Source organism: Cygnus olor, chromosome 1, assembly GCF_009769625.2.
Source record: "Cygnus olor isolate bCygOlo1 chromosome 1, bCygOlo1.pri.v2, whole genome shotgun sequence".
NCBI classification, from domain to species: Eukaryota; Metazoa; Chordata; class Aves; order Anseriformes; family Anatidae; genus Cygnus; species Cygnus olor.
The window spans coordinates 168,236,529-168,260,753 of NC_049169.1; the positions used below are offsets into that span (position 1 = coordinate 168,236,529).

Below are 24,225 nucleotides of genomic sequence, written 5' to 3' on the forward strand. Positions count from 1 at the left end.
TCATTTAAAGTATTATGTGTTTTTATTTATCCGCTATGACAGAAAATATACTGAAGAATATATACACTGTGTCAGTGATGGACTTTACAAAGTATTTGTAGCAACAGTTTCATTATGACCGATAGAGCATATTTTCCCATAGCCAGTTTCAGTCAAGCTTTTTAAAGGATCACCCATACCACTCTCAGCACTAATCAGCCCATGTTGTATTCCTGTTCTCCTGTCTTTCTTTACTACTTTCTCTAATAGCCACAAACCACAAATTGCCTGATAGAAGTGATCATATAGAAGGGTGAATCTGATATCTGAACTCTCATTTCCATTTGTTTTCTTGATTTTCAGAATCCAAAATGAAAATAAAAAATTCTTTTCTTGTCCTTATATGTCTACAACTGTTTATTTTAGCCATCTCTATTTATTTTCAATGCAGGAAAAAAAGAGGACATTTCTAAAATATAATTTATGGTATCTACTTTAAATATCTTCCTTGGAATGAAATGGGTCACACATTGGAACAAAATTTGCCTATACATATGCATACTTGTAACATTTTTGTTATATTGACCTGATTTTAACTTCTTAATAGTAACAAATTGTACAGTTTTATTTTCCAAGGATATTCAATGATATGAGATTTAAATTAATATAATTTCAAGTTTCTGGAAGACAATAGAATTATGCCACACACTACTAATGTTGAGTTAAAATTAATGCAGTACATACACCATTTATTTTACCTTTTGCACAAATTCCTTGTCAAGACAGATTAAAAGAAAAAAATATCTTTTGTTATGTGTTAGGACTGTTGCAAATGAAAATCCCATATCACATCATATCATGTCACATCATATCATATCAATCATATCATCATATCATATCATATAATCATAATATCATACATATCCCATACATATCCCATAATACTTAACATGGTATGCTATGAAATATAATACATATTAACTACCTGAAGTCCAGAGTCCCTGTTTATCACAAAATAATTGTATGTTACTGGCAGCAGTGGAAGCTGCCTCAACCATGACTTTATTGTTAATTAACTTCTAGTTCAGCTTTCATTTTATTGTTTTTTGTTTGTTTGTTTGTTTTTGACAATACCAGGAAATGTGCTAGCTATGTTGAAAACTTTGGTATTGTATATATTTTCCTACTGAGAAATTGCTGGAATCTACCAAAAACTAGAAAATAAGCTCAGTGTCAACCAGTTAGGAACCTCATTACCATTTATTGCTATTAGCCATCCTACATCTCAACTACAACCTACCATTTTGTTGTTCTTGTTTTCAACATTATTATCATCATTATTGTTATCATCATTATCGTTATTTGCCAGGTTGTATATTTGCTTTGGATGAGGGTGGAAGGGAATTTGAAGATACTTAAAGAAATATGATAGTTTTGGTTTTTTTTTTTTTCTTTGCCTGTTTGCTCTCACTTTTGAAAATAAGCAAAAGAAATCTCTATTGTATCCTTGATATAAAATGTGCTCTTTTGATCATATATATCATACTCCTACAGTACAAAAAGCAAACAAACAAACAAAAAAAACATAATAACTTTTTAATTCAATTACATAAGTCATTTTGTGACGTTTGAAAAATACATTTTTATTCTTTCTGTGATGAGATTTTCTCTCATAAAGAAAGGAATTTAAAATCTGTAGGATAAACCAATCAGAATGTAATGTATAAGTTATAGGAAGCCGAGTTGTCCATTATGTGTTTTGCTAAAATAATCTGGTCTGATAGACTTGCCACACAGTCCAGAAAATGGGAAAGGCATATTAGGTCATCATGTCCATTCCACTGAGTTACAATTAGCAGAAAGTTCTGCAGTGTACTCTATCACTGTTGCACAAAATCAAGTTGCATTTTTTTCCTGCTGTTTGACACATATCATAATATGCATTTATACAGTGGCTGGCATAACGCAGTTTTGCTGCATGGTGCACAAATCTTAGAATAAAAAGTATTGATGGTAATCTATGTCAAATGGCATCATGATACTAAATAGCTCTGTGGTTTGAAATTGTTTCTTATGGCCAAATTTAATTACAACATTGCAGAAATACATATGTCTTTTATACAGTGTTCCAGAATTTCACAGAATCTATTACTCTCAGTGCTACTACCAAAGGGTGGTAAAAATGCAGTGACTTGAGCTATTACATAGGAAAGCACCAAGAAAGCAGGAAAAACTTGATAGAGAAATATTCTCCTCAGTGTCAAGACAAGTTGGAGCCATGACCAAAGCCACTGTAACCAGTTCAAAAAAATTATCATTCAGGATTGACACTTCTATGGGTGCTCTTGGTCAATAGATTTAGAATATACTTTCATATTTTAAGCAAAGCTGTTCAGGAATGTTGAGTTTTTGACTGGAAAAAAACTGCTATGTTTTCCACAGGAGAAAAAAGAGAACTCACAAGGTACTCGAGGTTAAGGGGAAACAATTTGTTTGTGTGTGTGTGTGAGAGAACTTTTGAATTTTTATATTGAAGAAACTGGGGCTTTTTTTAAAAAATAAAAATGTGAAATGAGGAAATATATAAAAATTGGGACTGGTGATGATGAAAATGGTTGAAAGTCAAAATTTTCCAAAATTGTTTGGAAAGCAATAGAGATATGCTCTTTATCTTTATTTAATATTATAAATAAAGATAAAATTTTTAATATACTATGATATATTATTTGCTGACAAGTTCTGCTAATAGAATTTGTGTTTGTTTGTTTGCTTGAATTTATTTATTTATCCAGGAATCCCATAAAGTTGTTATTTTAGTTAATGACCTTTTAATGAGAAATGAATCAAGTCTCCCCCCCTCTCCCTCCCCCCTCCCCTCCCCTCCCCTCCCCTCCCCTCCCCTCCCCTCCCCTCCCCTGCCCTCTCCTCCCCTCCCCTCCCCTTCCCCCTCCCCTCCCCTTCCCCCTCCCCTCCCCTGCCCTCCCCTCCCCTCCCCTGCCCTGCCCTCCCCTGCCCTCCCCTCCCCTCCCCTCCCATCCCCTCCCCTCCCCTCTCCTCCCCTCCCCTCTGCTGACCTGCCCCCCCTCCCCTCCCCTCCCCTCCCCTCCCCTCCCCTCCCTTCCCACCTCTCCTCTCCTCTCCTCTCCTCTCCTCTCCTCTCCTCTCCTCTCCTCTCCTCTCCTCTCCTCTCCTCTCCTCTCCTCTCCTCTCCTCTCCTCTCCTCTCCTCTCCACTCCTCTTTTTAAAATCTCAGTCACTTCTAAATATATATATATATAGTCTAAAATTTCAGCAGATTTTTAAAATGTGCCTTTAGTACAAATATCAGAAAAAAAAAAAAACAAGTTTCACATCCTAAGCACCTTGATGGATCCCTAATATAGCAAAGCAATACATAAATCACGTTGAAACAGGTGAAGGACAAGCTGAATGCAACAAGGAAGTTCGTACTACAGGTTTATAATGAATAGTTGAGTGGAATAGAAATTATGCGAATTAAAGATGCAGTTTATGGGGTGAATATAGAGAATGATCACCTTACTTCATTTTATGGGAAATAAGCTTTGTTTGGAAACACAGCTGCTGAAGAGTGTGTGTTACTAACATGCATTTTTTAAACATGATAACTAGGAAAACATAGGTGAGGATTCATGAGGATTCATGAGGAGAGTTGACCAGAGAAACAGCAATGTTGGAACATAGGAATGTAGTAAAAACGTTTAGACAGTGTACAGGCTGTCTTGAGTTTTACCTTTTTCATAAAACATTTAGCTGTAAATTATTGTTGTTCAGTGCTGGAAATCTAAAGATGAATGACATCAGTCTTTAGACCTAAACCAAAGGATAGCTTTCAAGTCAGTCAGAGTTTAACTCACATCTTCCATTAAAAACAAACAAACAAACAAAACCTTCTGCTGTGGCAATGAAGTTATTTTAGATAGTGCTGAAGCCCCAGTAAATACATGTTTTTCTATATAGTTATAATTTATCAAAAAGGCATTCAAGGCAAAGGAGAAAGCATTAAAGCAGGATAAATAACAGTTTGATACAGCTTTAACAGTTACATGATAACTATAAAATAAACAGTAAAAAATGTAGAGAATAAAGGGATTCGTTTTCTTCTTTCTCCACTGGTTTGCAAGATTGCATCTGTTTATGTACCACCATTTCTGAGCTACTGAGGAGGAAAAATGGCAAAATAACATATTTCATTAAAAGTTAAATGAAAATATGTGGGCTATTAAAACAAAAAAAGGTTTTATAGCAAAGTAATTCAGTTTTTCAGTATGTTGAGTGTCTGTGGAACAAACCACTATGAGGAGACAACAAAACAGGGAGTCAATAGACAGATGCATGAAAATCTGAGATTTCATTATAGATATGCAGGCAGATATGAACCTCTGGTGTCCTAATGGACAGAAGGCCAGGGAGAGAAAGTCAGGAAGAAACCAATGTCAGTAACAAGCAGAGAATTATATTATCATTAAAGTCAAGAGAGCAATCTTACAGTAGCTCATAGCCTGTTGGTATGACAAAACTGAAATTATTTGCAAATAATTAATTTGCAAAGAAAGTGCTGTAACCACACTAACTATTAACAAATAAAAGAATTCTTGAAAGATATAATCATGGTTTTCAGCCCCAAAATAGAACACTGTATAAAGGAAACTTCCAGATCTTATTTTGATAAAGCATACTGATAACTACCAATTTTTTTTTTCTTTTCTTTTTTTTTCAAGCAGTCAAACCCAATAATCAACTTGAAAATAATACAGGCCTTCATACAACCCTACATGTATACTACTGATCGAGTTCTACTCTATGAAGATGGAGATGACATCTAGGAGATGACATTCCATATTTCCAGACATATGACACTCAATTGTTGGATATTTAGATACTCTGACTAAATGACCATGATGTCTGTTCAAATCAAGATTAAATTGTCACAACTGTGAGCTTGATACATGCCAAATCTGCAGTACATTCTGATTGTGAAGGGAGTCTGAAGTGCTTTTGGACTTTTACAAATTGGCAGTCATGAACACTTAATGCCTTAATCATGAAGAACACATTTGTATATAAAATATGTGCTTCATGAGTAAAAATAAAATGTCCACTGCCTTGTTATTTGTGTAACAAGAATAAACAGTTTCAAAAGATTATTCACTAGGATTAATTGTAAACAGCATGACTGGAATGGAAAATGGAACTGCCCAAGTAGAAAGACTCGTGTCATGCACACCAAAAGGGTTCTTTGAGTCAGGATCGTGTTGGAAAGATCTTGCTTTTCTACACTGGTAAATTTATTTCTTCAGCTATATCTGCATCTCACAAGGCACTACTATGATGGATATGTGTAATCTTGCTCCGTGTGTGGTATGTTCAAATTGTGCATTGCCACAGATAGGAAAATAAAATAAAAATCTTGAATCCTCAAAAACTATAACCTTCTAAGCATTAAGTAGAGTGGAATAGTTTCTCAAGAGGCTCTCTTACTACAATACAGCAATGCTCTGATGCAGCTATATTGCTTGCCATTCAAGAAGCAGCTGGTTAAAGGTTAATTTGAGAATCTTTCTTTTATTCAGTGTTGAATAGAACCATGTACCTCTATGTCATTAAATTATTGTTATTTTTGGATGTTGAAATATCAAGAGAAATATCTAATTCTAGCTTTCACTCTTTGTTGACAGAAGATTTGAGCCTTTAAAGCATTTTCTCTGCAATATTGATTTGCATGTATATCAGATTTTTGCTTTGGATTTTTTCTCTTAATCATCAGGAGCATTACAGGGATTTTTTTTTTTTTTTTTCTGAATTATAAAGTACCTTGTCATTGTACTTTGCACCCTTAGTAAGTAGCATATCATGACCCAATTCACTAAAGAGCTAGAAATCATAATGGCAACACTTATAATAATTTCTGAGTCAGGTTCTCAGGGTAATAGTGTGGCAGGGTTGAGAATCTCTTAGCTCATCTACAAAACCAAATGTAAATAAAGAGGTGGCAGGCAGATCTTTACCTCTATAAATTTGCATTATATTAACATGTCAGTGTAATATTGTCTGGCCCTAGATGGCAAGGATATTTTCATAACTCTTTTAATCAGTCTTGATACCAGCCTCTGAATAAAGATAGGGAGAGGTATTTTCTACAACATGTCATTAAATATTCACTGAGGAAGGTAGGTCAGGTCTAATTCTTCAATTTATCACATCCTAAATTCCCAGTTTTGCCTATGGCTGTCCTATATGCAGTATCCCAAGAACTATAATGGTATTTCACACCCAGTTAAAATTATGGTTGTGAAAATTAAATTTCAGGTTTAATTAACTGATGCATAATTTAAAACAAGATAGACTTTACTGTCATTATTTTTCTTTATTTTGAGACCACTCGTATGGAAGAAAAGTGGTGTAAAATTTAAAAAGGACAAAAGTAGAATCAGACAAAGCAGCAAGATTAGCCAGAATGAGTACAGAATTGTCTATTTCTGTGGATCTGGGTGAGAAGGGAGATCAGTAGAAATTTACAGCTACCTGGAAACTTAATAAAGTCAGATCTTAAAGAGGTGGAGTAAAGTGTGGGTAATGAAACTTGATCAAGTTTCATTCTTGGATTACAAGTCACTGATTTATTTCTCTCATCGCTTTCAATTTCATGATAAAACAATAAGTCTGTCCTCTTCTTAAAAGGTAATTTCCTTATTAAAAAAAAAAAAATAGTTGTTGGATACAAGTTTATCCTTCCCAGTTAAAATTCTGTCTATGCAAAAATACAAATGCAGAGAACACAGTACTGTTTACACCAGAAATTATTTTTTTCTTTGCTAATTTGTATCCAAAAGTACAGTATGAAATTATATTTCCCGTTATTCTATAAAAATGACACTTTTAAAATATCACAGGGTTTAAATGCATTAGGTCTATCATGCAGATACAGAAAGGCAAAGCTAGAAATAAGATAGGCTGTGCTCCTTTATTTTATAACATCACAGAAAAGCAATCTAAAAATCCCATTCCAATCTTCAAGTATAAATAATTGAAACTGTGCAGTTCTCAGCACCTAGTTAAACATAATAGGTATTTTGTTAGATAGGTTTGTGAAGGTAATTGAAGGAAAAGTGCATGCCATTGCACACTGGATGATTTTTAGATCTCATTTAGCTTAAAAATAACACTGTTTCCTTTCATAAAGCCCTGAGTCTAAATAATTAACAGAATTATTTTCCAGGTGAAATATATATGTGTGTGTATATATATACATATATATATATATATATATATATATATATATATATATTCTTCCCATACAGAGTAACATGTTATTGAAACTAATTATCCTTCTTTCTTGGGAGGTGAATAGAATAAAACAGTTCAGTTGGAAGGAACCTTCAAAGATCATCTAATCCAACTACCTGACCACTTCAGGGCTAACCATAAGTTAAAGTGTATTAATGAGCCCATTATCCAATTGCCACTTGAACACTGACAGTGATGGGACATCAACAACATCACTAGGAAGCCTGTTCCAGTGTTTGATCATCCTCAGGGTAAAGCAATTTCCTTAATGTCCAATCTGAACCTCCCCTGCTGCCGTTCTCTTGTGTCCTGTCATTGGTGAGAGGGAAAAGAGATCAGCACCTCCTTGTTCATTTCCCCTCCTTAAGCAAATTGTAGACAGCAATGAGGTTGCCTCTCAGCTTTCTTTCCTCCAGACTAGACAACTCAAATATTCTCAGCTCCTCCTCATAGGAAATGCCTTCCAGCCTTTTTACCAGCTTTGTTGCCCTCTTCTGGATGCTTTCAAATACCTTAACATCCTTTCTATACCGTGGAGCCCAGAACTGTATACAATATTCAAAGTGAGACCACACCAACGGTAAATATAGAGGAAGAATCACCTCTTTTGACTGGCGGGCTATGCAGTGTTTAATGCATCCCAAAATGCATTTTGCCCTCTTGGCTGCAGGAGCACACTGCTGACTCACTGTTGAGCCCACTGTCAAACAGCACCCCCAGATCCCTTTCTGCAGAGTTGCTCTCTATCCACTCTTCTCCCAGTTTGTACCTGTGTCTGGCATTATTCTGTCCCAGAAGCAGAAACTACCATTTTCCTTTGCTGAGCTTCATGTCTTTGCTGATTGCCCAGTGCTCCAATCTATGAAATCCATCTGTAGGGCCCTTCCCTTGTCCCGTCAGGGAGTCAACAGTACCTCCCAGTTGATTACCAGTAAACTTGCTGAGTATGCATTCCAACCATTGATAAAACTGTTGAACAGAACTGGCCTCAAGACTGAACGCTGGAAAAAAGAACAGTAGTGACCAGCCAGATGTAGCCCCCTGAGCTCCGCTATCGAGCCAGTTCATCACCCAGCATAGCATGAAACTTTATTTCACAGTTGGACTAATTGTCCAGAAGGATGCCATGAGGGACAGTATCAAAGCCCTTACTAAAATCCAGAAAGATTATATCTTCTGCCTTCCCTTCATTCACCAAGCAGTTGACCTTAGCATAGAAGGAGATCAAGTTACTAAGGCAGGATTTTCCCTTCATGAACCTATCTTAACTATGCCTGATAATAGCTTTGTTCTTTAAATGCCTTTCAGTATGACCCAGGACAATCTTCTCCATAACTTTTCCAGAGACTGAGGTTAGACTAACAGGTCTGCAGTTTTCTGCATCTTCTCTCATGTCTTCTCTTATGCCCTTTTTGTGGTTGGGTTTAACACTGTCTAGCTTCCAGTCAGCAGGGACCTCCTCAGATTTCCAAAACCTCTGGTAGATTGTTTAGAGAGATCCAGATATAACATTCACTCTAATTCCTTCAGCACTCTGGGGTGAATCCCAACAGGCCCCATGGACTTACAAATGTTGGGCTGATACAACTGTTCCCTTAAAATTTTGGTGACCACACCAATAGAAAGTCACTGCTCCCCAAGCCATGGTCCTCCAACTCTAAGGTCCAGGCAGCCCAAGATCTGTCTTTTCTATTAAAAAAAAAAAAAAAAAAAAAAAAAAGAAAAGCATTAAATACCGCTGCCTTTTCCTCATCCTTACTTAGGTCACCATCCATTTCAATTATCAGTCTGATGATTTCCCTTGACCTCCTTTTGCTGTTGACTTACTTTAAAGAAGCTTTTTTTGTTGTTTGACACCAGAGTGGCCTGTGTCAACTGAAGCAGAGATTTGGATTTTCTTGAGTATTTCCTGAGAGTGCAAACTCTGTACTCTCCATATGAAGCCAGACCTCGCTTCCAGAGGTCATGTACTTTCTTTTTCTGATGTAGTTCCATGTGGAGTTCCTTGTTCAGTCAGGCAGGTCTGCTGTCCTGCTTGCTTGACTTGTGGCACAAAGGAATTGCCTGCTCATGGGTTTAAAAAACTGATTCTTGAAAAGCAAACAGCTCTCATGGACACCCCAACCCTCTAGAACTGATTCCCAGGGGATGCTGCTAACTAGCTCCCTGAGGAGCTTGAAGCTTTCTCTTTTAAAGTCCAGGGTGTGGCAATTCTGCTGACCTTTTTTGCTCCTTACACCAGAAATTTTAAACTCAGCTATTTCTTGATCACTTCAACCAAGACAGCAGCCCACTGTCACATCTATCACAAGACCTTCCCTACTGTCAAACAACAGATCTAGTAGAGCATCTTTTCTAGTTGGTTCACTCAGTATTTTTGTCAGGAAGTTATCTTCAGCATGCTTTAGGAATTTTCAGGACTTGTGTTTCTCCCCATTACTGGGAGGACTGAGAAAACACTGCCTATGCTCCTGAGACCTTTAGTTGTCTCCCCAGGGCCCTGAAATCTTTTTTGATAGACTTCAGGCTTCCTGTAGGTATGTTGTTGGTACCCACTTGAAAGAGGAGGAGTGGGTAATAGTCTGAAGGCTGTATTATGCTCAAAAACTTACTGGTAACATCCCTGACCCAAGTCCCATGGAGGCAGCGAACTTCTCTGTGAAGAGGATCTGGTCTATAGATGGGAGCCTTTGTTCCCTTCACAAGGAAGTCACCTATGACTACAACTCACTGCCATTTCTACATGATGTTGGACCTGGTGCTGCGCTTGCTATGAGACCTTGGCTGATCTAAATTGGAAGGGAGGATTTGCACAGATAGCTTTTTTTTTTTTTTTTTTTTTTTTTTTTGTCTGCCACACTTAGAGCCTCATACCTATTTAGTAACAGAAGCTCTGTGGGCAGACAGGGACTCCTCTTCTGTCTCCATGCACACTTACTTCTGCTTCTCAGTGTCCCAAGAGTTCCTGCCTTTATCCTGATGCAGATCAGATACCAGGCCTGCCACAGCAGCGGCCGTGCTAGCTTGGCATGGGTATAGCAGAGAGGGCAGAGCATGGCTCTCTTGATCTATTACCTTTTCAGACTCACAGATGCTTTTCAGTCTCCCTGCCTGTTCCTGAAGCTTGGCCACCAGGCAGAGCAGTTCACCTACATGCGCACACCTTGCACAGGTGTGTGTGCTCACACCCTCCATCTCCGGGAGTAAGCCCCAGGCCCACTCCACAGCCTGAGCAGGTAGTCGCATGAACTACCTGGAGTAGTGGCATTAGCCCTTCCTGGTGCTGGAGGCACAGAAGCAGAGAGCATGGCTTTCTGTCAAGTGAAATGTCTGTGCCTCCTTGCTGCCACACAGCTGACAGAATATTGTTTAATGTGTTGCTGTGGGCTGGGGAGGCTTCCAGGGCTGCAGGCCTCACCTGCTGGTGAGGAGAGCAGGCAGGTAAGGCAGGCTGCCTGCAAACCGTGACAGAGTGCACCGCCCTTCTCACAAGCCATTCCACTGCCATGCAAATTGCCCTGTCCATGCTCTTTGGCACTCCCTAGGGGTGGGTCATATGCTGCTTCCTGCTGTTTTGAACTGGCTTTGTGGTCGACTGATTCCAACAAACTCTCATGGAGCCCTCTTGTGAGATGTTTCCCGTGCTGGCCAATGCCTCCACACACAGCACACACAGTATAGCGCCTCCACGCTTGCAGTACACAGCAGACAACAGATGCAAAAGTTTGTGAAGAAGCTTCCACAAAAGTCATCAGTTCTACTGAGGCACTGTGCCATGAGGCACAGTCCCCAGCAGCCATTGGAGCACTACCCTAGTACGTCAGAAGACTCAACTTAGTCTGAACTCCCAAAAGTGGATGAAACTTTACAGGCCTGGAGCTGCAGGGGTGCCTGGGGCCTCTGGCTCAAACCAGGGACAGGGGAGATAGGTTCTTCACTGCTGGAGGTGAGTATACTCTTAACAAGTTTGCAGATGCCACAGAGCTATGAGAAGTGGTTGGTTGATACACCAAATGGTTGTTTAGCCATCAGAGACCTCAACAGGCTGGACAAATGGGCTGATAGAATTTTAATGAAGTACAACAAAGAGAAATACTGTCCTGCACTTGGGGAAGAATAATTCCATGCATCAGTACAGGATGGGGGGTGATTGGCAGGAAAGTAATTCTGCAGAGAAGACCCTGGGGGCCTGATAGACGATCAGTTGCATGAGTTACCACCAATGTGTGCTTACAGCAAAGAATGTCAACAGTATCCTGAGATGCTTTGGGAAGAGTGAAGACAATAGAATAAGGGAGACCGTCTTCTCCTACTACTTATCACTGGTGAGATACACCTGGCATACTGTGACCAGTTCTAGTCTCCCCAGTACAAGAGAGATATGGACATACTGGAGTGAATCCATTGAAGGGCCACTAAAATGATGAAGAAGCTGGAGCATCCCACATGCAAGGAGAGTCTGAGGGAGCTCAGGCTGTTTAGCCTGGAGAAGGCTCATGGGGTTCTTATCAATGTACAAAAATACTTGATGGACGGGATTAAAGAAAATGAAGACAGTGTGTCCTTAGTGGTACTGAGTGAAATAGAATGTGAAATACAGGAAATATAATCTAAATATAAGGTGTTTTGTTTGTTTTACTGCAAGGCTAGTACACTGGCACAGGCTTCCCAGAGAGGCTGTAGGAGTATTTTTTGGAGATATTCAAAAGCCTTCTGGACATGGTCTTGGGCAACCGGCTCTAGGTGACCGTGCTTTGAGCAGCATGGTCCAGGCAATCTCCAGATATGCCTGCCAACTTCGACCACTCTGTAACAGATCTACTTCAAGTGGATCTGGGAGTCTGAAACTAGCATTGAACAATGGGAACAAGATTCCAGCCCATCAAACATCTTGTTTCTCAGGCTTCAGTCAGTTTTCTTATAAGCCTGATGCCTGATCATATGACAATACAACACAGAACAGAGCACTGCCAAATGATTATATTTTTGTCAGTTTTAACACCGTATTTAAATAACTACAGCAGTTGTTTGATGAAGACAATTGGTTAACATATTTTATAAATCCATAGGGCTTGTAGCACAGGCTTATCATCCACGCTTAAATAACTATTCCATTACTAAGAAAACTGTTGAATCTACATTCAGCTGCTGCTGATGCAATGAACCAATTCCTTTTTATTTAATGAATGTCATCAACAATATCAGGATTTCCATTTCTGCATTGCTTCATTTCACTCTTATGGTTTTATTTAAGCAGTTCCATACTAAGATTAAAAAGACTCATCTCATTTAACAATCTTTGAGATGTATTTATTTATAATTTTCACTTTTCTATACTTACTATAAAGTATGAAACAAATCAAAATCATATGTCTTACTAAATCTGTGAAGCTGACTTTGCAAAATTTGAGGGCCTCGTGGTGTACTTGCAACATTTTAAATTGAAACCAATTCATCAATTTAAAAGAAGATTAGATGTTGATTCTTTTTTCAGTGTTACATTTTAATTCTCCCAGAAAGAATTTTGGATCTTACAAAGCAATGCACCATTCTCCAAAAATGGGTGGATAGATCCCTTAGCTGATATGGATGACAGAAAGATGAGAGAAGGGAGTTGAAATAAAAGGAGTGGAAAGGATGATGGTGGCAACATAAGAAGCAGGGATATTTAGGGAGAAAACACACAGATTTCTTTCAGTAACCTTTAATGTTCTTTTCATTTTTCAGAACGCTCTTTTTAAGATTAAATTGGTATGATTTTAATATTCCCCTATGATTTTTGTATTGAAAAGTAAGCTGAAATTGTGAAAGTGGCTGATAATGAGTAAGCTGCTGCTGCATGTAGGAGAAAAGGAAATTTGCCTACATAGTCCAGGCTTTCAAAATGTAACTTCTTAATCTTATTTTTTCTTTTCTTTTTTTAATCTTTTTTTCTTATTTCTTTTTCTTTTCTTTTTTTTTTCTTTCCTTTTTTTTTTTTTTTTTTTTTTTTTTTTTCCCTTTAACCAGAAAACTGAACATATTACAGTCAATATTTCTTCTATTTTCTACCACTCTTGTGGCAGGCAGGAGAGTGAATGTCATAGCTGGTCTCTTTCTGGATATTTTTCCACTTAATAGAAATCAGCAAAACAGAATTAGCATCATCAACTTCAGTTTCAGAAAGTGTGAGTCAGGGAGAGTGTTTTGCATTCTAAGGCAATAGGCAGACCTCTGAGTAAATAAATACTGGTTGAGTAAATTAATAGGTTTTCATAGCATGGCTTAGGAAAAATACAAAATTCTATATTTTTTAATTTTAGATTTCCATGTCTCCACTTTTCAGTATGTGTTATTAATGCCTTCATAATAATTGTAATAATTGGAAAAAAAAAAAAAAAAAAAAAAAAAACAACAACAACAACAACAAAAGAGCAAACAAAAGAACTGTATTGTATGAGTACCTAGAAAGGGAATAATAAGAATATTAATAATAATAAATCCAACTGCATTTCTATTAAAAAAAAAAAAAAAACTGACTGGTGGCAATCTGTCTGCTTATATATGCAATGAGTTCTGCTTGTTATTTTTGGCTGCCTTTTCAGTCACACAGACATGGGTGTCTCAAATATATAAGAAGAGATTTTTTTTTTCCACCTCAAAAGATATATATATAATATTGTGATTTGTTATTAAGAATTTTTAATAGTGAAGAGGAAATGAAAGCTTTTAGTTGGCACTGCATCACAAAAGCAGCAGCCTGACAACTTTATTTGATTTGATTAAAAGAATTTGAAGTTTTTTCCAAAAAAATATTTTTATTGTGTTTGAAGCCATGTATTTTATAGATACCTCATAAAGGAAGTTATTGGTTGTTTAAATGAATGAAGGCATAAATTAGGCAATTACAACTTTTCTCTCTACTCTAATTTTATAAGTTCTAGGTATTTATATATTCCTATCACATTAATAACAAAAATCTGTACATTGTTACATTCAGCACATTCTGCAACAGTTGAGAAAGCAATATTTTGAGAGTAATTATTCAGAATGCATGATCAAAAGCATAATTAAAAAAAAAAATCTTTAAAAAAGGCTGATGGATTTTTTTTTGCAAACACGATCAACTACCTGAAAGGAAGTTATGGGGAGATGGAGGTCGTACTCTTCTCACAGATAACTAGTGATAGGACAATAGGGAATTGCACTCCTCAAATTGCACTGGGGATGTTCAAGTTGGAAAGTAGAAGAAATTTTTTCTCAGAAAGAGTGGTTAGGCATTGGAATGGTTTGCCCAGGGAGCTGGTGGAGTCACCATCCCTGGGGATGTTTAAGGAAAGGTTGGATGTGGTATTTGGGGACATGGTTTAGTGGATAATATTGGTGGTAGGGGGACAGTTGGACCAGATGATCTTGGAGGTCTTTTCCAACCGCAATGATTCTATTCTTCTATGACCTTGGCTACTCCCAGAATATTGTAAAGTCTCAACTGTACTTAATTTACCAGTATTGCAAGGTGGGCATTTTTTATTTTCTTTGACTAACACAGACATGTGGGATGTAAGTACAATTTTATTCTTTGAAAGCATTGGAGTTGACTCTGTGAGTCACTAAGTTTGCCTATATTATCAATTAACTTCATTAGTTGGGCAGTGAGATGGATATCTATGTTCCAAAGTCAGGAAAGGGCTGCACTGAAGATGTGATCTCCTCCCTTTCAGGGTGGCTGTAAAGCTCTGGGATAGATCTCCTCAGATTCTTCTGCAGGAACTATCCTTATTATTGGTCATGTTAATACAAAATGGAATAGAGAAAAAGTGAGAGGAATGATAGGACACTGATAATTATGGCAACTAAGTACCAGATGGCTCCTTGAATGTTTTTAATTTCATGCAATACAGAGCTATGCAAGTAAGAAGAAGGAAGAATGCTCATCACAGACTAATAAGTGAGGGTCTCCACTGTGATCTGAGTCCAGCAAAATAATCAAACTTCATATTATTCTATTTTGATACTTTGTCTAGTTGTGCCTTTTTTACTGTTATTATTATTATTATTACTATGGTTCAAAGAGCTTGAAATACCGTGCAGGGATTGCCAAAAATTAACAGAAAACTGTTTTATGATATGGTGTTGAAGGTAGCTTCTGCAAATTCTGATGTATGATGTGAAGTTATATTTGCAATGAGAATGATAGGCCTAGAATCATCTACTAGATCATCTACTAGAATCATCTCTGGAGAACTGAGAGAACTGATCTGGCATAGTCTCATTGACACATATTAAATAGTTGTTTCTGGAGTAAACTATTCTCAAAATAGCATTATTTTTATTTTAATAATTAATTAATTTGTTTGTTTGGCTTTCCCATGGAGGAAATTATTTAGTTTGCTCCAACAAACTAAATAATTTTGCCTTTGCTCTTTGGAAAGAGGTATGGATGATCAGGAAACCAAGAACAAGTAGCCAAACAGTTTGTTGTTATTTGTCAGTGTTATTTGACAGACAAAATCACCAAAAGGTATATGGTATATTTGAATAGTAATGAGTACTCAGTAGGTGACATTCTGTGCCCCCTACACCAAAATGTCTCTGATATGTAATCCGTGTTAAGCAATAGACAAAGAATGGCTGGAATATAAAGAGAATTATTTATCAGCCCACTGGAGTGGGAAAGAGGGTGCATGCATGAAGGGTAAAAGAGAAACAGTGGATTTGTTGTTAAACAACCTGAAAGAAAAACTATTATGCAATTAGATGCATTGCAGAGATCTAGCTGTTTTTCCCATGGAGATGACTGTCCTGCAAACTATCTCTCTCACTATGACATGATTTATTAATTTATGTGCTATATCTATATTTCTTTCATCAATAGGCCTCCTGCAATTATCAGTTTGACAGGTTTGTCTAGACCAGCCTTCAGAGGTTTCTTATTATTCCCCATAACATAGAATCATCATAGAATCATCGAATCATTCAGGTTGGAAAAGACCTCTAAGATCATCTAGTCCAACAGTCAAAGAGACCATGATATTCATGCCCAAATTTAGCAAGTTTATACTGGATAATATATTTTATGGCTTGAACCTACTACTGTAGGTCACAGTAGACTGTGAGTCTGTCAATAGATTTTCTGCAAGAGGACCGCTGAATTTCACCCAGTCATTTCTGCCTTCTCAAAGACTGAACATATCTTTCTAAATCCTATCAGTGTAGATATGAAAACTTCAGGCAACACAGAAACTATCACATTGTTGTGTTCACAATTCCAAAAATCCTATATCCTCACTGGTTAAAATATGGAATATTATCCTTAGCCTGAATTTAACAGGTAACTATTTCCAGTCATTAGATCTTGTGTAGCAGAAATCATAAAATCTCTTTATCTACTTATACATTATGATGGGAAATAATATGTTGATAAAGCCTACATCTCTCATTGATTTTCCAGCAGGTTTTCCAGATTTTTAATGTTTCTTGTGTAATTCTTTCTCAGTCTCTCCATATGGTTTACATTCTTTGCAAACGCATCTGCATCCATTAATTTTCATGGAAGTATCATCAGAATTAGTTGGTACCAGCTGTGACTACAGGTTTCTCAATCTGTTCCATTTTGCAATTTTGCTTCTCAAATATCTTCAGATATCAAGGCAAAATTTTAAAAGGACACAAACCATTTAAAACAAGCATGTTACTACTTTCATGGAATGCAGCACCTTGGTTATTTTATATTTGCTTATTAGCTTACTGTACTTTGAACATCAGTATATTTTATTTAAGTAATGCAAAATAATTATTTGCCCTCACATGTAATACAGCCATAACTATACCAAAATAGAATGAAATTTGATCTTGCAGAATCTGTCTAATATTTTAAAACACAAGGAGCCATAACGGGTCAGTTGTTATGGAGTAAATGTAAGGATACAACTGCATTTGATATTCTGTAAAGAAGAAACCTTAAATGTGAAAACTCACAGCAAGTTTGTACATGCTATAAGACAACAACAGAGAAGATTACTTTCAGAAAGAATGGAAAGAATAATTTATCTACAGTTTTGACAGTAGTTTTTCCTATTACAGAAGCAACGCAAGCTGGCAAAAACAAATAGGCAATTTGTTATTGCACCACGTAATTTTTTTTCAGCAAATTATACTTTCTGATTTCTTTGTCTGTGTAGCAGTAACTATATTAATATATATATATATATATATATTTGGCAGAGGAGCAGGACAGAAATCTCACACCAAATCAGCATTTTTATTTTGTTATAAAAAAAAGGTTGCAACACTGCCCTCTGTCAGTGTAAGATTAGCTTACATGGAAATGGAAATGAACATGATAGCAAAATATGTAGATGTTATTCAGTAAGATCAGAGAAGTTAAGAGAATACTCTAATGAGCTTTGAAAAACAGTTGAATTGATAACACAATAGCAAGTGGTAAACGCAAAGTAATAGACATTGGGAAAAAATCTGAGGGAATTGTTCATCTTACAGGGTTTTACATGCATAAACCCAGTAAAGTTATCATCATGGAGAAGTCAGTGAAGACTATTTTCCATATAATGCTTGCTGTGGCATTGTTATAATAAACTGTAGCAAATATTTTTTGGATGATTTAATCTTCGTTGTTCATCATCTGGGAATATTTATGACTTTTAGGGAAAATTGAGTGATCACTAGCACCCAGCATGGGTTTCAGAAAAGCAGGTTCTGCCTGACTAACCTGATCTTCTATGACAAGATGACCTGCTTAGTAGATGAGGGGAAAGCTGTAGATGTTGCTTACCTCGATTTTAGTAAAATGTTTGACACCATCTACAACAATATTCCTCTGAATAAACTGGCTGCTCATGGCTTGGAAAGGTATAAGGTTCACTAGACGAAGAACAGGCTGGATGGCTGGACTCAGAGAGTCATGGTGAATGGAATTAAATTTAGTTGGCAACAAGTCACCAGTGGCATCCCCCATGGGTCAGTCTTAGGGCCAGTTTTGTTCAAAAATTTTTTCAGTGATTTGGATGAGTGGATCAAGTGCAACCGTGGTAAGTTTACAGATGATACTGGGTTAGCTGTGACTGTCAATCTGCTCGAGGCTAGGAAGGCTTTGCAAAGAGATCTGGGTAGCCTTGATGAATATGGCTGTGTCCAATTGCATGACATTCAACAAGGGTAAGTGCTGGGTCCTGCACTTGGGTAAGAACAGCCCCATGCAGCAGTATAGGCTTGGTGAAGAGAGGCTGGAAAGTTCCTCAGTAGAAAAGGGCTTGGGGGAGCTGGTCAACAGCCAACTGATTTTGAGCCAGCAGTGTGCCCAGGTGGACAAGAAGGCCAATGGCATTCTGATCGATATCAGAAGTAGTGTGGCCAACAGAACCAGGGAAATCATTGTCCCCTTCTAGGTGGCAATGGCGAGACCACACTTTGAGCAGTGTGTTCAGTTTTGCGCCTCACTACAAGAAGGATATTGAGCTGCTTGAGTGTGTGCAGAGATGAGCAATGAAGCTGAAGGGAACAGAAGACAGATGTTACGAGGCTGAGGGAACAGAGGTTATTTAGTCTGGAGAAGAGGAGGCTGAAGGGAGACTTCATCACTCTCTACTGAAAGGAGGTTGCAGTGATGAGGGTGTTGGTCTCTTTTCTCAGGTGACAAGTGATTGGATGCAAGGAAATGTTGTCAAGTTGCATCAGGGGAGGTTTAGATTGGACATTAAGAAGAATTTCTTCACAGAGAGAGTTGCCATGCACAAGAACAGGTTGCCCAGGGAAGTGGTGGAGTCATATTTACCAGAGCCTTCTAAGCTTAACTGAAGATACCATGAGAATTCATTACTTCCTTTGAACTGTTGATTTTAAACCGCTCTAGTTAAAAATTTGTCTCTTAGTTATTTATTTTTTCCTATTTCAGCTGTCATACTTAACTTTTTTTTCCCCTTTCTTCACTAGATAAAATAATTCTTATATATCCAACATTATTGTCCTGTGAAGGTTTCCATTCTCTGTAGTTGTCATTCATTTTCTTAAGGAAAGTTTTCATAAGGAAAACTGATGAAGCAGTTTACAAAGTCAAACAAGTTACAGAAATCTAAGACTTTCACATCATTGACTGGTTATTCTATGAAGCAAACAGTCTTCTCAAAGAATGAAATTGTTTGTTTGACAAGACCTTCATAAAGCCATGTTGATTGGCATTAATTTTATTCTTATTTGTTAATTCTTAATTAATAAAATTTGAAATTGGTGTTTCCATTTTTACTTTGAATATGCAAGTTTATGCATAGCTGCTATGGAAAACATTTTTTGATTATTATTATTGCTAGAAAAAGAATACTTTTACCTTCTCTCACTCTCTCCTTCATTTTAGGAGTTACAGTGCTTGAAGGGCCTATTTATGCAGTAGGAGGCCATGATGGTTGGAGCTATTTGAATACAGTTGAGAGGTGGGACCCTCAAAGTCAGCAGTGGACATTTGTGGCAAGTATGTCAATTGCCAGAAGCACTGTTGGAGTAGCAGCGTTAAATGGCAAGTGAGTAGGGTCTTCTTATAAAGTTGAAACATTTTTTAGAACGGTGAATAACTGACACAAAGTAGTAAAAAACTTTTAGCATATTGTAATAGAGGGTGTCTTTTAAAATAAATGTAGACACAGTTGTCCACACTTTCATATCTTGTGGATCTTACTTTCATTTTAAATGTAAATTATGCATAATTTTCTATGTTCCTTTTGCTTTTCTATAGTCCATTTGTTTAATATTTATATCAAATACATAAGAAAATAGACATGAAATTTCAGTGTGTATGTTCAGTATAAACCAATTCAGGAAAAATTGTCAGTTGACTCATCTGACTTGTATATGTTGTATATGTCAGTTCTAGTTAACCAACTGAGTTTAATCACCATCTAAAATAGTGACAAGATATGTTGTTTATGCACTTTACACCATGCTTCAACCAAACTCATTGACCCATGAGAACTGCTTTGTCTGAAGGCAACTACATTCACACAGGAAGTAAGCAGAAATTTGATTTTTGTCAAACCAGTCAGACTGCATTAAACCAGAAATTCTAAACGTGTTCAGAATGTAAGTTTCTCTTTTATAACTTTCACTTTTTTTTTTTAATGTAGTACTTACTAAAACTCATTTTACAGTTACAGTATTATGTATTACTAGTTGCTTATCACTTTCAAAGAATTTGCTTTTAGCTATGTGGCTAAAAAGAACATGATATGAATTGTAAAATTTAGAAGTGGTATAGGAATTCATCATACCTAACCAAAAGGTTTTGTAGACATCTACAATGGAGCCAATCATCCTCATCAGCTTGCCTTATGGTTAAATGAAGAAATACGTAGTTTTAAGATATCACTTGTTTTACTTATATTAGACATTTATGCTAGGACAGCACGATCAGTGCTCAGTAAGTGCCCATTTTACTCCACCACCTAGAAGGGAAACCTGGGGACTTTCTCAGATTCTGACTTCCTTATTGTTTATACCTTCGGTGAGGAAACTGAATCCTACCATAGCCAATTGAACATAAATGAAGGGTAGTGAGTAAAGGATCACTTAACTGATCAGCTTCCATGTAATACTTAGTCTGTAAATCACTTATTGAAACTATCTGGTAAATATTTTCTAAAGAGACGATGAATCAGAAAGAAACATGATTAATTTTGTGTATTTGCCTCATCTTCAACAATTTATTTTAGAAGTAGACAAAAAATTATAGTAGTGCCAAAAGACTTGCAGAAAAGTGTTACTCTTTGCTGAGTTTAAATCTCTCTTTTTTATTATTATTATTATTATTAGCATTTTTATTTTTATACTGGCCAGCATTATACTTTTGTTAGTGGGTTTCACAAGAAATTATGTGTCTGTATGTACATTTTAATAGTGCTTGGGAATACTGGAGGAGACAGAGTAATGCAAATTTCTGGAATATTATTTTCTTCAGACGTTATTGATACTGAGTAGCAAGGAACAAAACAGCTGCAGATGTGGGATAGAATCAGAAAATAAATATTGAAGACATGAAAAAATACTTAAGAAAGGTTAGAATTTATATATATATATATATTTAAAAAGGACATATTAAAGCTATTGGGTTTCATGGTATTGCACATTGCATAGCTATTGGATAATTCAACAACCCACTACACAACAACCCATCTCTTCCGGCTGAAAATTGTTCAGTTTACATACAATTGGATAAAATCTCAATAGTCCTTTGGACTAACTTGTGCGTATCCCACTTACCATATAGGTCTGAGATTCTGAGATAGGTAGGCTGAACAGCTTTCTGGGATTGTCAGACTCTTTTCATTGGTTGTAAGAGACAGTGAATATAAAAGTCAAACAAGAAGCTTATTAATTTAATAGCCAACAAACAGCTATGTTAAAAGACTTTACTTAATTATCTTAATTAATGGTGTCACATGCTCAGATGATCTACTGTACATCCATGAAATTAGGAGTTAATTTTATGTTGTGAAATCACCTGTAAGCCACTGAAACTTAATTGTCATTGGTTTCTTTTACTAAGCTGCAAGGGCATTGAAATGTTCCAGAGTAGATCAAATGGACAAAGCCACTTTAATAACTCTTACTCTAAAAGAATATGGCTTCAATAATGTATGATCCATGCAGCAAACTAGCAGAAACAAGATCTCTGATAAATGAGAACAGACAACTGGTAACAATGGACATGGAGAAGGCTGAGGTACTCAACAACTTCTTTGCCTCAGTCTTCACTGGCAATCAGGCTTCCTATGTCTCTTACTTCCCTGAAACTGCATATGAGGGCTGGGGGAGCAAAGCCCCTCCCACTGTAAGCAAAGAGCTGTCAGAGCTGTCAGAGGTCCTGACACAGCTTGACTACTAAAAGTCTATTGGGCCTGATGACATACATCCCAGGGTCCTGAGAGAACTGGCTGATGTAATCACCAAGTCACTCTCCATCATATTTGAAAAGCCCTGGCAGTCAGGTGAAGTCCCTGGTGACTGGGAAAACGGAAACATCACTCCCATTTTTGAAAAGGGTAGAAAGGAGGACCTTGGGAACTTCAGACCAGTGAGCCTCACCTCTGTGCCTGGGAAGATCATGGAACAGATCCTTCTGGAAGCAATGTTAAGGCACATTCAAGAAAAACATGTGATCTAAGACAGCTAGCGTGGCTTCATCAAGGGCAAATCATGTCTGTCCAATCTGGTGGCCTTCTATGATGGAGTGACTGCATCAGTCGACAAGGAAACACTGACCAATGTCATCTACCCCGACTTCTGTAAGGCCTTTGTCATAGTCCTACCATGACATTGTGTAGCCATCATTATGTGCTTGCAGCCCAGAAGGTCATCCGTATCCTGGGCTGCATCAAAAGAGGCATGGCCAGCAGGTCGAGGAAGTCATTGTCCCCCTCTTTTGAGGCCTCACTTGGAGTACTGCATCCAGGTCAGGGACCCCCAGAACAAGAAGACTGTTGATCTGTTAGAGTGGGTCTGGAGGAGGCCCATTAAACTGGCCAGAGGGCTGGAGCACTTCTATGAATAAAGGCTGAGAAAGCTGGGGATGATCAGCATGGAGAAGAGAAGGCAGCTCTAAGAAGACCTCATTGTGGCCTTGAACTAGACCCATAAAAGAGATGGAGAGTGACTTTTTACATGGGCAGATAGTGACAGGACAAGGGGGAATGGCTTTAAATTAAAAGAGAGGGATTTAGCTTAGGTGTTAGGAGGAAATTCTTCACTCCGAGGGTGGTGAGGCACTGGAACAGGTTGCCCCAAGAAGCTGTGGATGCCCTACCCCTGGAATTGTTCAACACCAGGTTAGATGAGGCCCTGAGCCACCTGATCTAGTGGGTGGCATCCCTGCCATGGGTTTTGGAACTGGATGATCTTTAAGTTCCCTTCCAGCCAAAGCGATTCTATGTCTCTGACGCTTAGTTAATAAATGCTCACTTGAATGTGTGCGTGACATGTAGAACATTTTCAAATGAAAAGAGAATATTACCTGTGTCTCAGAAAGTTGGCATGGACAGCACTGAAAACTGAAAAGCAGTGGTCTCATGGAAGCAGACAGCAAATTACTACCGATTTATATTTTTTAATCCAAATAATCATCTTCAAAACACATTCCATATACCAAAAAAAATTGAAAACATATGTAAGAATCAAGCAAACGTTTCAATTCTCTGGTGCTATTATTACTATACTGTTGTTCCACACAACAGATATATGCTGTATTCATCACTTGAGCTTTCTGTTTTGAAAACATTCATTAATTTTATTTATTTTAAAGAAACTATAAGGATATTCAAAATGGATATCTCAATAAGGAACAAGATGTTGGCTTTAACATTTAAACAAAAGGAGAAACTATTTTACTATGAAAGTTTTAAGGACTTTCTTCATGTTATTTCCTTATGCTTCTTCTGTGCTGAATTAAATAAGTAAATTAAAAAAAAGAAAAGTGTGACAGGGTTAGTCTGTCTTTGAAGTGAGAGTCAAAAACTATTCTATGCATGTATTTCCTATACTGCTTTGGGTACTTCACATGAAAGTGATGTATGCTAAACATCTCAAATGTGAACTACATAATATTTGAAAAATATAGTCTCATTCGTGTTTTAATGAAAGAAGTATCATTACAGTTATGATGCTCCATACCTCTATAGCCGGCTTTTTTTTTTTTTTCTCTAATTAAACCATTTTAAGCAGAAAAAAAAAAGATACATTTTAAAGTAAAATTGATTTTTTTTCATAAAAAAAATAATGTTTTTTTCTAAGCTTATGGAGGAAAATAAATTAGATTCTGATCTCTTTAGTCTCTGAAATAATTGATTTTTAAGTTCTTATTAATTCTTAGAGTATTGAACCTTTTTATGCTAACCTCTACTTTTGAAGCTCATTTGTACAGACTGTGTTAGCCTGTTATTCTTTTGCTGTTCAAATACAGAGCAA

The 24,225-nt window shown here is 37.1% G+C and overlaps 1 protein-coding gene across 2 annotated transcripts in view; it reads left to right on the plus strand.

Moving 5' to 3' along the window:
* The window catches only part of KLHL1 (kelch like family member 1), a 248,999-nt gene that overhangs the window by 192,792 nt on the left and 31,982 nt on the right, over window positions 1-24,225 (plus strand). For both annotated transcript variants that reach the window (XM_040540618.1, XM_040540610.1), the window contains exon 8: window positions 19,631-19,793. In XM_040540618.1, coding sequence (XP_040396552.1) covers window positions 19,631-19,793 — 163 coding nt within the window. The remainder of the gene's footprint in view (window positions 1-19,630; window positions 19,794-24,225) is intronic.